The sequence below is a fragment of the Hetaerina americana genome, unplaced genomic scaffold, assembly GCF_022747635.1.
Source record: "Hetaerina americana unplaced genomic scaffold, ioHetAmer1.1.p SCAF_7, whole genome shotgun sequence".
Classification (NCBI taxonomy): domain Eukaryota; kingdom Metazoa; phylum Arthropoda; class Insecta; order Odonata; family Calopterygidae; genus Hetaerina; species Hetaerina americana.
In genome coordinates, this window is record NW_027287316.1 from 48,047,368 (window position 1) to 48,059,436 (window position 12,069).

General features: G+C 38.5%; 1 protein-coding gene across 4 annotated transcripts in view; it reads right to left on the reverse strand.

Annotated features, from left to right (window-relative positions):
- LOC139696676 (tyrosine-protein phosphatase non-receptor type 11-like) overlaps positions 1-12,069 on the reverse strand; it is a 1,102,100-nt gene that overhangs the window by 573,633 nt on the left and 516,398 nt on the right. For all 4 annotated transcript variants that reach the window (XM_071595498.1, XM_071595503.1, XM_071595499.1 and 1 more), the window contains exons 2-3: positions 11,882-12,004; positions 9,075-9,269 (exon numbers count right to left, since the gene is read on the reverse strand). In XM_071595498.1, the coding sequence (XP_071451599.1) occupies positions 9,075-9,269; positions 11,882-12,004 (318 nt within the window). The remainder of the gene's footprint in view (positions 1-9,074; positions 9,270-11,881; positions 12,005-12,069) is intronic.

The following is a 12,069-nucleotide window of genomic DNA, read 5'->3' on the forward strand; positions in this document are numbered from 1 at the left end:
TTCATTTCTGTTGGCTTAAAATATAATTATTACTCACATGTCCAAGGATATTTGCTTTACAACTCTGGCGAGAGATATCGCATGAGGGCAAAATTTTACCCAAAATTTCAACCGACGAACTACCTATGGGGTCAATTCATGATTCTACATCTGCATAATACCCCGAAAGCCATTGCACGGGCGTGTGGCGAGGTCCAAACTAAATTCCCGTGATTCTAAACGAAAATAATACCATGCACGATCGAATACTAATCAGATGTCGGTGAGTCACTTTTCTATTAAAGCTAAAGCTTTTCGTGCGATAGGTTCGACTGCAGCGAAATTCAGTATCGCCGAAATTTTACAAGAGACGGATTACACGGGAGACCTATGTGTATGTTTGTACATACGTATACATGCATGTATATCGTATACATATATATATATATATATATATATATATATATATATATCGAAACGCATCGAAACAATTTCAAAACATTACCTCCTCGCAAGAGCAAATGCAATGGAAATAATTTTAAAGACTTGATCATGTAAAACCAACATTAAATGAAAATTATAATTCACTGTAAGCAATAAATGAACCTTCTAGCGCCAATACTTTCTACGGTTGTGATTCCGAATACTACATGCGAAAACATTCTTGTATTGTTTGCTTTAACTTTAGCTCCTGAACTTCTCAATGTAGCTTCGTCCACCAATCTAAAAATGCGAGGTCATGCGAAGTCAGAGTTATTCCTTTTAAGTCTGAAGCGATGCAAATGAAAAGCAAATAGAGAACGTATGAGTTTCATAAAACGTACGCCTTGCGGATTTTCATTTGCATCGTGGGCTGATTCTTGTAGTATGTAATCTTCGTGCTCCGAAGGGCTCAAATACTAGGTTTCCAATTATCGCGTGACCCTTTCTGAGATATCTGGAAACCACTTTATTAAGGTCCGTCCAGACGGAAAACTTACCCGGCGTGGTCTCCGCTTCGTTGGGAGAGAACAGGAGGCGTAGAGGGGATGGAAGGGGTCGTGAAGGAGACGCCTCGCGCCCTTCAAGGATTTGACTCTCAAATCTCCATGCAACCAAGTCGACGGATGGGGAGGAAGGACTTAACAAATACCCCCTCCTGCGCTCTCGCTTCCCCAGTCAACATTCATCATTTTCTACACTTACAAGAACACGCTGCAAACCATACAACGGAGTTGAAGCACCAGTGGAAAGGAATGGGGAATGGGGAAAGGGCTGTCAACGTTTTGAATTAGGAATGGGGAAATATATGTCGTATATAGTCACGTATTATTATAGATAAATGCTTCCATTAGTTAAAACGACTCTTTCTTCAACTGCTATGCTCACGGTCCGATAGGCATATTTAAAATGGACGAAGAATAATGCGCTGCGCTAAAGTAATCTACATTTTTTCCAAAATTTCAAAAGTTAATTGTACATATAGTTTTTGGCGATATTATTAAGTGACTTATTAAAGACATAAATTATTCGGATTCGTCCAGAAATAAGAGCCAGTAACGAGACTTAAGATGTGTCGAATCGCCCACCAATCCGTCATAAATGCATTCGATTACACATTCCATAAGCGACGCACGTGTGTTATCCTCTAAAAACAAAATGTTAACGTGACTCAACAACCTCCACGTGCTCAATCTGAAGAATTACCATTTTTTAATTTAAACTAATCTCAACGATTATGGAAACGCCTAAAGAAAAACTCTAGAGAACACAATAGGCATTTGAAAAATACTAAATATTCCATGTATAATGAAAAATTAGACTAAGTAATTATCCTTGTAGCACTTAAGAAAATATCTCTACAAGAAAAATAATCACCATTTGCATCTTGTAATGTGAGCTGGCACGACCAAGAGATGGCTGTCACAAGCCGAAAAATAACCAGTTAGTAAAGAGTGCAAAATAAGAGCGAGAACTGATTAATAAGGAATACAACTGGAGCGGCATGCTTTAATGAGATTACAATCACTGAAATGGAAAACGAATTATGATTAACGTTCGCCCAGGAGCACTCCGAGCTTATATTTTCCCCGTTAAAAGAATGCAGTTCCATTTCATAAAAAAATTTCATTCTACTAAGTATAAGACAAAATCTAGCAAACGCAGATGACACTCCTACAAAAACTCTTTTATTTTTGACCTCATTTTAAATGTCGCATAATGGGAAAATACTTCACTAAAATATTTACTCATTTATAATCTTTCGTTTGGCGTGTTCATAATTACCTCTTTTTCATATCAAAGTCGTCCAGAAGACGAATTTCAATTACTATACTAATCAAAGCGTGTTTGTTGGACCAACAGCCTCCAAAGAAACAACAATTTTAATTTGTAACTCGACTAAATACTAATAATTATACTCGAAATACCATCGTAACAGACGATAATAAATGGCTAGAGACTCATGATGTACAATACTACCGAATAGCAGAATGATTTTCAAATTGCATTTTACCATCAGGAAGAACACCGTTTTCAATCACTACGTTTGTTTAACAGTTCTTTCTCAGAATTAAACGTCATGAGCCGCACCCGCCTTGTGTAAAATGGATTATGTATATGCTGAACATTTAAAAAATTAGGCACATTTAAAAAATTAGGACCGTCACTAACGTATTTGCCCCATATAACACCTTTTCATCACTATTCATAATCAGCAGCTTTCCTTTTCTTTTCCCCTAATTCTGCCGAACCGAACCGGGTTAACCGAAAGCTAGGTTCGATGTAGAGGAGTCTCAGGAAAGGCTGGAGTCCGGTGACAGTTAGCGTCCAGCCTTGGCGGAGTGTGGATCGTTCGTTTGCAAAACCTCCACGAATTAACGTGAGTACGTCACGCTCCGTCATGATCCAGTTAATGGAACAGCGCTAAGCCATCATTCTGGGTGAAACTGAGCTAAATCGGGAAAGAGACTCACGACATGCTTAAGACAGCTTATAGTGATAACGCCATGGGTAGATTGGAGGTTTTTGAGGGGCACAAGTTGTTTCGGGAGGGTAGAGAAGATGTTGAAGACGCCGAACGTTCAGGAAGCCCTTCGACCTCAAGAAGTGGCAAAATCTTGCAAGAGGGAAGGCTTTCTCGGAAAGGGATCATAGATTAAGTTTTCACATGGTTACTGATGAACCTGGAATCCCTAAAAGAGATCTGCATCGACTTTTGGCCAAAAAATGGGTATGAGAAAGGTGAAGCCGAGAGAACTCGCGCGAAGACTCCTATTCGACCGAGCTGAGAAGCTATAATATGTTTTAAGTATAGAGAGATTAATGATGCATTTAAGTTACATTTATTTACTTTTTTGAAAAACAACAACAAATAGGCCGAATGATTTCCATTTATGGGGTGATTTTTAAGAAATTATTTGTTTCATATTTCATTGCTTTCCAATGCTTCCTTTAAAAAAACAGGGCTTCTCTCGTCTTTGGTGAAATTGAAAACAAACAAATTGAAACAGCGATCCTACATTTAATATTTACTATCTACGACCTTGGTTTCACCAGTGTGATATCATCAGGTTGGCACCACACAGTGGTGAAACGATGAAGTAGACCGTAAATATGGTATTATTCGCAGAACTGCTGTTTAAATTTGCCTGATCAATTGAAATATTCCATGAAGTAACAACCAAAACAATTTCTTAGGTAATAGTAGTACTTCAGCGTCTATTAAAATTTCAGTACCCGGAGGAGAAACTGGAAAATGTCTTCCCCACAACAAAAAATTACGTTCAGAATGACAGTAATCCAAGTGTCAAGAAAATATAGAGGAGTATTATGATGACAATGGCGAACTAGCGACCACTAAAGGGGGATAACATTCCCATAGAGAAAAAAAATTTCTACGCGTTAATTTAAACAGCACACTGAAAACAAGATTTTATTGCGATAATGGTGAGCTTTTTTAAGCGAGAACAGATATCAACACTAATAGGTTCTATCGAATTGGATATTGGTATCGATCATAGGTTAGCATCAAATGCAAAAAGGACATACCAGTAGTAGAATGCCGACTGAGGATAGAAATTGTGAAAATAATTTTTAATCTACTCAAAAAGAAAAATAAATGGTAAATTTCGTAAGAAAATATTCATCTACCGGTAATATCAACTTCAACTGCGGAACACACCGGCACGCGAACGTCCCGTTTTTCGGGTATGAGAAACATAGGAACCAACTGCGCACAAACGCGCTTCATGGGACATTTTTCGGTTACCAACGAGTGGGAGCTACGAAATTAAGTTTTCAGTGATTCTGAGAATGTACATTAATGGCAGCGGATGCCAAATGCTTAAATCCCTAAGAGTAGTGACTGGAGCTTCGAGTCCAGGTTCCTTTGAAATTGTCCACCCTCTTTAATCAATTTGACCCAATGTCCTAAATGTGCTTCTGGGAAGAACAGACTCCCAATAACCCATGTTACAGCAATATATTAGCCTCGGCAGACGATTATTTTTTAGTAGGAAGCAAAAATCCGTTGTAGCGTATTGCTCGTCCCGTGTCACTTCCATCGTCGGTGAACTGGACGTGGTTCATTTTGTAACGACTCTCGTTGGCGCAATACTGGAGTCAAGTCTATTAAACTTGTACCACCTATGCATGACACATTTAGCTAACAATTGAACAAAAAATTAAATTTTTAAACCTTAAATTATTTAAAAAATTATAATACTGTTTACTGAACATAAATTTAACCGAAACGGGATTAAATGATTTCGATAGACTTTAAGATTAGCACATATGAAGCTAATAAAGAGATTATCATGACATTATCAGGAAGAGTCAGCAACCTTGCGTGAATCACACTGAATTTTGCAAAGGACACTGTACAGAACTTGTGGAATGTGGACCCCAATGGTCAGAAACATAAAAGAATAGGAAATCAGAACAGAAGAGAATAGAAGCATTTAAAACGAAGTGCAGGAAGAGTACGCTGTAGATCAATGGACAGCTTTTGGAATTGCACAGAAAATAGCGATTTGGACTTAATTCGTAGAAAAATATTCAATTTGATGGGGCAGACGTTTGAGACAATGAACCCTCTAGAAAAACAATAGAAGGGTAGAGACAAAGTCTAACTAGGAATATCAACAGACAAATACGTATCCGGAAAAAAATGATGAAATAAATAAGAGCAATCATGGTGAAAGAGAATAAATTACGTTGGCTATACATAGGGCCGTAATTGAACATTAGTCTTAGGTTTGAATGACCATTGAGGTCCACGAAAAATTAATTTCCCCGTCCGCTGAAATGAAATGGCTTAAGTGATTAAACCGCGAAAGTGGTCGCGCTCGAAATTCTCTCAAGTGCTGACTTCAATTTTAAAAATAAGCAAAACATAAAATAGGTTCATGGTTGGAATTAGATTCACGTTTTGCGAATTATTCCAAGAGCTTACATTCAGTGTGATCCTGAGTACCTTGAGTATAGAGTTGGGCCCTATTCGGATTACTCTCTCTCTCTCTCTCTCTTTTTTGACTCAAAAAAATATCACTGGAGTTAAGCCAAGCAGAAATATTTCTGCACCGAAAACCTAAAAATAAAACGAAAAAAAGAGTTAATGCGCAAACACAGCTAACTGAGAGTAAAAATAAAACGAAAACGTTCCCTATGATAATTATGCCATGGGATTTTTTTCCTCCCTCGGGATTCCTCTCTCCCGGTTTTCAGTGAAGAAAAAAAGACGATGAGCGTTTCTCTTTACCCCCGATATGTTGTACGAGAGCATCATGCGCTAGACGGATGAAATAAGAGCACATATGAGGAGGCTAGGGCTCGAGTGCGTCGCGAAGGAGTGGTGGCGTAGGAAGGGGAAAAGGGACTGCCCGACGTAAAACTCGAAAGAGCGTTCAGGAATCCAATTTAAAGCGCTCCAAAGCGAGCCAACTCTCATTTAGAGGGGGCGTGAGGTGGGCGCAAAGGAAGCGGGAAAAAAGCCTCGTACTGAATGTAAACATTCATGACACAGGACAGAATACGCGCATATTCATACTCTCCGTGCGCATTACTTTCTTTTAGGATCGTCCAAAATTTACATGTTTATGAATATTTCAAGTTTTCTCCATAAATTGCACCCTCGTTGACCTCACGAGGGAGCGAACGAGTGTAGAGAGGTGTGCTTTCACGTCACAACCTATACGGAAAGACCCTCGTGCGTTAAATAGAGGACACGGATGACATAAAAACACGCTTCTATTAAGGTCCTTTCGAACGTGCTGTCTCGACGCGAACGCTAAAAGTCTCCGTCTGAAAAAAAAAGAAAATACTGGCGCGGGGGAGTGAGTAGCTAAAGTCATGAATAAAACGCGCCACGAGGAAACGATGCCGAAAACAAAGAAACTGAGGGCTAAAATTTGAACATTTGACTAGAAAGGGAGTCGACGCGGTCACGACTTATACTTGTTGCTTCATAAGATCTCTCGCTCCGGTCAGTCGAGCAATAAAACGACAACGTCCACCGGGGAATGAGTATGTAGAAGATAAAGAATTCTCTGCCCATGAAAAAGACTAGGAAACATGAAGCTCAGCATAACAGTGATTCGTGGAAAGAGTGCACGAAGCAGCAGTATGTTGTCACCGTAAAAGAATATGAAAAGTAACAAAACAAGTCTTGGAAAATGTTTGCCAAAACCCCGCACGAAAATACCATTCGCATTTCTTCTTAAGTCCTTCAGTAACACCTCATCACGCGAGCTCTAACAAATTCATTGAAGTCAACGAAATTGAATCCCCTCCTAATATCCCTTCCTGAATTTTCAGATATGCCTTCTAGGTAAAAATATTAACACTCAAAAGCTTATTATGTCAATACTTAGGAAGTGCGCTGCCCATACGTTAATATACTTGCAAGGTATCGCCCCACTCACATGAAAGGGTACTGAATTAGAACATCAGGAGAAACATCTGCAAGTAATACTTAAGGCAGTAGTACGTTGATTGGGACGAAACAAGAAACTTCTTGCATCGTTCAACGAAATACAGAATCACATCTTTCCTAAATATATGGTTAGAGGATTAATAATTTTAGCAGCTAGAACACCTCTTTGTAAAGTACTTTGGGCAAAAATGGGCGAAGTAGTGATAGAACAGCATAATGGGCGGGAAAAAGAGAACAGAACAACGTAAAAGTACATCCTTTACCGAGACGTCTCGGAAGCTTACAGATGAAAGCCAAACTAGAATGATATTATAACAGGAAAAGGGTTGACTACTGAAGAATTTTTAAATGTAAGGTACTTAACTGATGGCTAGTGCCTCATATATAGATGTAAGGAAAATACAGGTGGAAGCGAAACCTCTAGCATGAAACGTAGTACGACGTAGTTGGATCGTGAGGAAAGTACATGGAAGATTTAGAGGCTTGGGTGAAGACAGGTAAAATTGAAATGAACGAAAGGAAAACAAACGAAGAAGATCAATTGGGGAAGAGATGGTTTTTGGCAGACATTCGGAGACAGGAAAGTGTTCATGCAAAATATATTGAGAATGAATGAGCATGTCGTTTTAGGTGGAGCTGTGCATTATCTTAAAACTTACCGTAATCAGTAGATTAGAGAAATAATGATAACAAACAAATATATACTAACATTACTCATTTTTTAAAACAAAAATAGGCACTACACCTTAGGAAATTCGTTTAATTTTTTTCCGCTGTCGCTATAGGAACAATCGCGTTAGAAATGACTACCAAACGTTTTCAGAATTCCATAATTATTACCTAAGCTCATGAAAATTTTCCTCAAAAGTTAAAGGCGGGAAAGATATCTCTAAAAATGAACTTCATCTACTCCGTTAGCCATGATTCTGAAATAAAATTAATCAAAAGGCATGATTATCTCTAAGAATAATCGAGCACATACTGGAAATGATAAAGATTGTCCACAATATAAAAGGTCCATCAACTTTTACGTAGTCTCAGGGCATTGATGCTGCTGAAGTACCAATCCCCAGATAAACACAAAGATGGCGGACATTTTTTTAATACCCTTCTTATCTTGCTGACGGATTGCAAAACAACTTGACTTTTTTCCTCGTTATGTGCGCTTGCATGCAGTTTAATGGACTCAAAGTAATATAATCAAACTTTTGGCAGGTAACGAGAGCTTGAGGAGTAAATCACTTCGTGGACATATGAAATTAGCGTACCTATAAATGTATATAATTTGATCATTTCTTCAATTCTTATTAGACATCGAGGGCTCATTTACTCATAGAATTTGTAAGGACAAAAAGAATACGTATGGTTTACGATTGAAAAAAGAATTAATGAATTTTAGCGGACTGAAATTATTTAGCTAACTGTAACCATAACCGTCACTGGCTCTCACTCTAATCTAAGTCAACTGAATGGTGTTACTGGTATGATGTATACAGTTAGGCGAATTGAGATCTAAGTGAAGTAACCAATAGAAATTTTAAAGTGATCGGAATATTCGAAACAAAAATTAGAGTGATGGCGAGAGCATAATACTTTCAGGATATTATTTGCCAACCCAAAAAACACCGATGCCTTTTCCTCATCTAAATCGTACCACGTATGTCCAACATTGACTGTATCAAGATAAAATTTTGAAGAACGACTCCGACCACCCTCAGACTCCAACCAACTTCAAATATCATCGCGACTTGTTCCAGCCCCGATCAACGATGCATTATTTACAAAACATGATGATTTCAATGGAAATGTCGTTCAAAAGGTAGTAAAACGCTTGGATAGAAGTTGAGAAATTGATAGTGAAAATCAACTTTATTAAAATTTGTACTCGGATTTAACAAGGGCCTCTCTGACATGTTTTAATAAAATATCACGGAAGTAAAAGATTAGCATTAATTTGCAAACGTATCAGAAAGGTGAATTTTTTTCCCATCAAGAATGCCTACATTTAACAAGGAGATCTCTTCGTGAGATATTCATGGTAACCCGCCCGAAAAGTAAAATAAATCATTTCAGCCAATTATTATTTCTCTCGTCCCCCATTCCGTAACGAAACTCAGACCGTTCCCACGAAATTTAAAAATTAGCGGATGACAAGCGTAAAGAAGAAAGAAATGTCACATACCTTTCGGTGGTCGGATCGGCGCAGTTGAGTGGATACCGGAGCTCGATGACCTCGCCATTCTTCTCCCGCAGCTGTCCCTGGTTCTCCATGTAGTACTGGACCAGCTCGGAGAGGGTGGCGAACTTCTCGCCGCCATAGAGGTCGTAGAAGTCCCCAGTGTTCTGGATCTTGATGTGCGTGACTTCCCCATTGCGCCTACGGGGAGAAAAGCGAGGGGCGATTGCGGCCGTTAGTACAATTGTACACTTGACGGGTCTCATCCTGGAACCAACGGAATGGGCGCAACGTCTACCCTTTTCCCGGCAAGGGAACGCGTTTTCAAGCGGAGAGAGCCATTCCTATGAAATCGGTTTGAAATAAATAGATTTTAGACGGTTAAAATAAAGAACGGGACGCTAGGTCCACAACTATAGGGAACGGGGCTCTATGTCCACAACTTAAAGAATTACTCTCATGAAGAAACAAGGCTAAGAGGACCAAAAATCAATGAACGCATGGGAAGAAGGAGATAAAGGAAGGATGCTTAATAAAAAACGTTTTCAAGTCAATTATTAGAACTTCACGATTTTCTACTCGAGAGAAAATTAGCTACACCAAATAATTAATACGCGAATATTTTAGGGGAGTGGGTGGGTTGAATAATAGGAAAACTGCATAGTTCCCGAGGCTAAGAGGCGGCAGGGGAGCTGACGCCAGTGCAGCGACAGCCGCTTGCGGGAGAACAAAGGAGGCTCCGAAGAGGAACTCAACTTAAGCCTTGTGGTATATATATATCAATTAATTAGACCACGAGGGACACTTAAGATATCTCCAGATAAGCCGGCTTTAAGATACGGACGGTGAATGTCGTACTTAGCGGAGCCTGGATGTGAAAACCACAAAGTTTCCTTTTTGAAGTGGGAACTTGGTGACCCGATAGGCAATCGCGAACTCCCTCGGCAAACTACCTTAGCGGTTCTGGAAACGTGCCAGTCAAATCTTCCTCAAGCACCGATTTCGAATATTACATTTTCTGCGCAAAAGAAACCATTAGCAAAACGATATGCAATTAAGAAGAAGCTACAGGTTCTTAAATTTGATTGAAAAATTAATTAACACTGAACCTTCAGGCAAAAATCAAAATTAACCGGAAACATGGAACGGATGATTAATGACGAATTCATGAGTGGCATTTTAGTAAATTTTCATCGTTGAATGAATGCGGAAGTGCCTCCAATGATTTCGTCGATATGAAAAAGACATCATTGGAGAGATATTTTTCAATCAAAACAAATTAATATGAATCGAGTGGCTTGCCACTAATAAATTACTCATAAACGATTTGTGATACTTTATATCGAAAGAAAATCACCCATTGTCGCTCGTTCAGGGAATTAATTCTGTCTGATTATTCTTCAGGGATCTACAATGAAATGGATTACCTTCAGGAAAAGTTGACTTACGTGGACACTAGGAAAACGGTTCTGCATATTTCTGATTTCCAGAAAATATTCTTCCACTATGAATACAAATGACTGATAATTCTCCAATAGATACGGTGACAATTTTCAATGAATGAATAAATCAATATTAATAATACTAGCAAAAAAATTAAAAGTGTGAATTATCACCATTGGACACAAGTATGATGGCATGCTGAAGTAATGAATTTCCATTTACAATATAATTCCACTGTTAATTATGGGATTACTGCCTTGCATACATATATAATTACACACACATATATTTTATCAGACCAATCAAATTAACGCGCAATAGGAAATTAACAATTGTAATTAACTTTATAAGAATTAATGAAGTCTTAAATAAAACTTTATCCGATAGAACAATACGGTGCAATTGAGGAATCAATTCTTCCGACCCACTCAATAGCTCAGACATTACTGCTGGGCGTTTTAGTATAAATTGCCAGTATGGTAGGATCTTGATACCCTCAATATGAGGAAACAGCAACTAATCAACTACTGCCATCTCTTGTCATGAAAGCATTTTGATCATAAGGCAACATTTTACAAAGGAGAAACTAGCACTTAGCCTGTTAAGAAAATAAAACATCGAGTACACTAATGCCAAATTTTAAGTTCCTCTTTAATAAACAAAATTTCAGCTTTTTAATAATCGTTTGGCGAAAAAAACTATGAAACCAACCTCTCCCTGGCTTTTTAAAAATAATTTGTTTCTTTTTCCGAATTTAGGTCAGATGTACATCATGATTACTTGATCTGATGACTCCTGAAGGTTTCATTTAGATAACGCCACGCAAGAGTATAGCACTAACACTACAGTTAATACCAACTGACCATTTCCATGGAATAATTTGATCATACCACTTACAAGTCAGCTGTCTTTTCTCCCCATGCCGACCTACCAGACGAATTTTAGGTTATGGATTGAGATATTCATCTTTTAGAAGTAGTTTCTGGACCAATATTATAATCACAACCGCGGCACGATTTATCTCCAAACCATACAACTCTTGAAGAGGTGTAGCGATAAAAATGCTAAGTATAACTCTACTGTTCACATATGACCTCAAAGTAAAAATAATCAACCTAATTTAGAAATTATTAACAAAACGAAATTTAGGGGTATAAACAAGAATATTTGGCATTTATTTCGTATTGAACTTCCGCGTCTGCTGCTCCATGCATTCACTTCTCTAAAATGACACGTTTAGGTGATTATTACAGTATGTTTTTTTAATGTTTCATTTTGCTTTTTCCGTTGGCCACCCTGTGTAAGATGAAATATAAATCTCACAACCATCAAATTCTTTTACGGAGAACTCCTTTTGCATTGATACCAACCTGACGGAGAGCGTGAAATCTCCGGGGTTGCTGCGGCTGGGCCGGGCGAGGAAGCTGCCGTCGAACCCCCGCTCCATCAGCAAGCGCTCCGCCTGGATACCTGACACGTTGGGGTGGAACCATCTGAGGAGAAAAAGAAACGAAAATTTTAATGAAATTCGTCCATGGCTGAATCCACACATGTATAA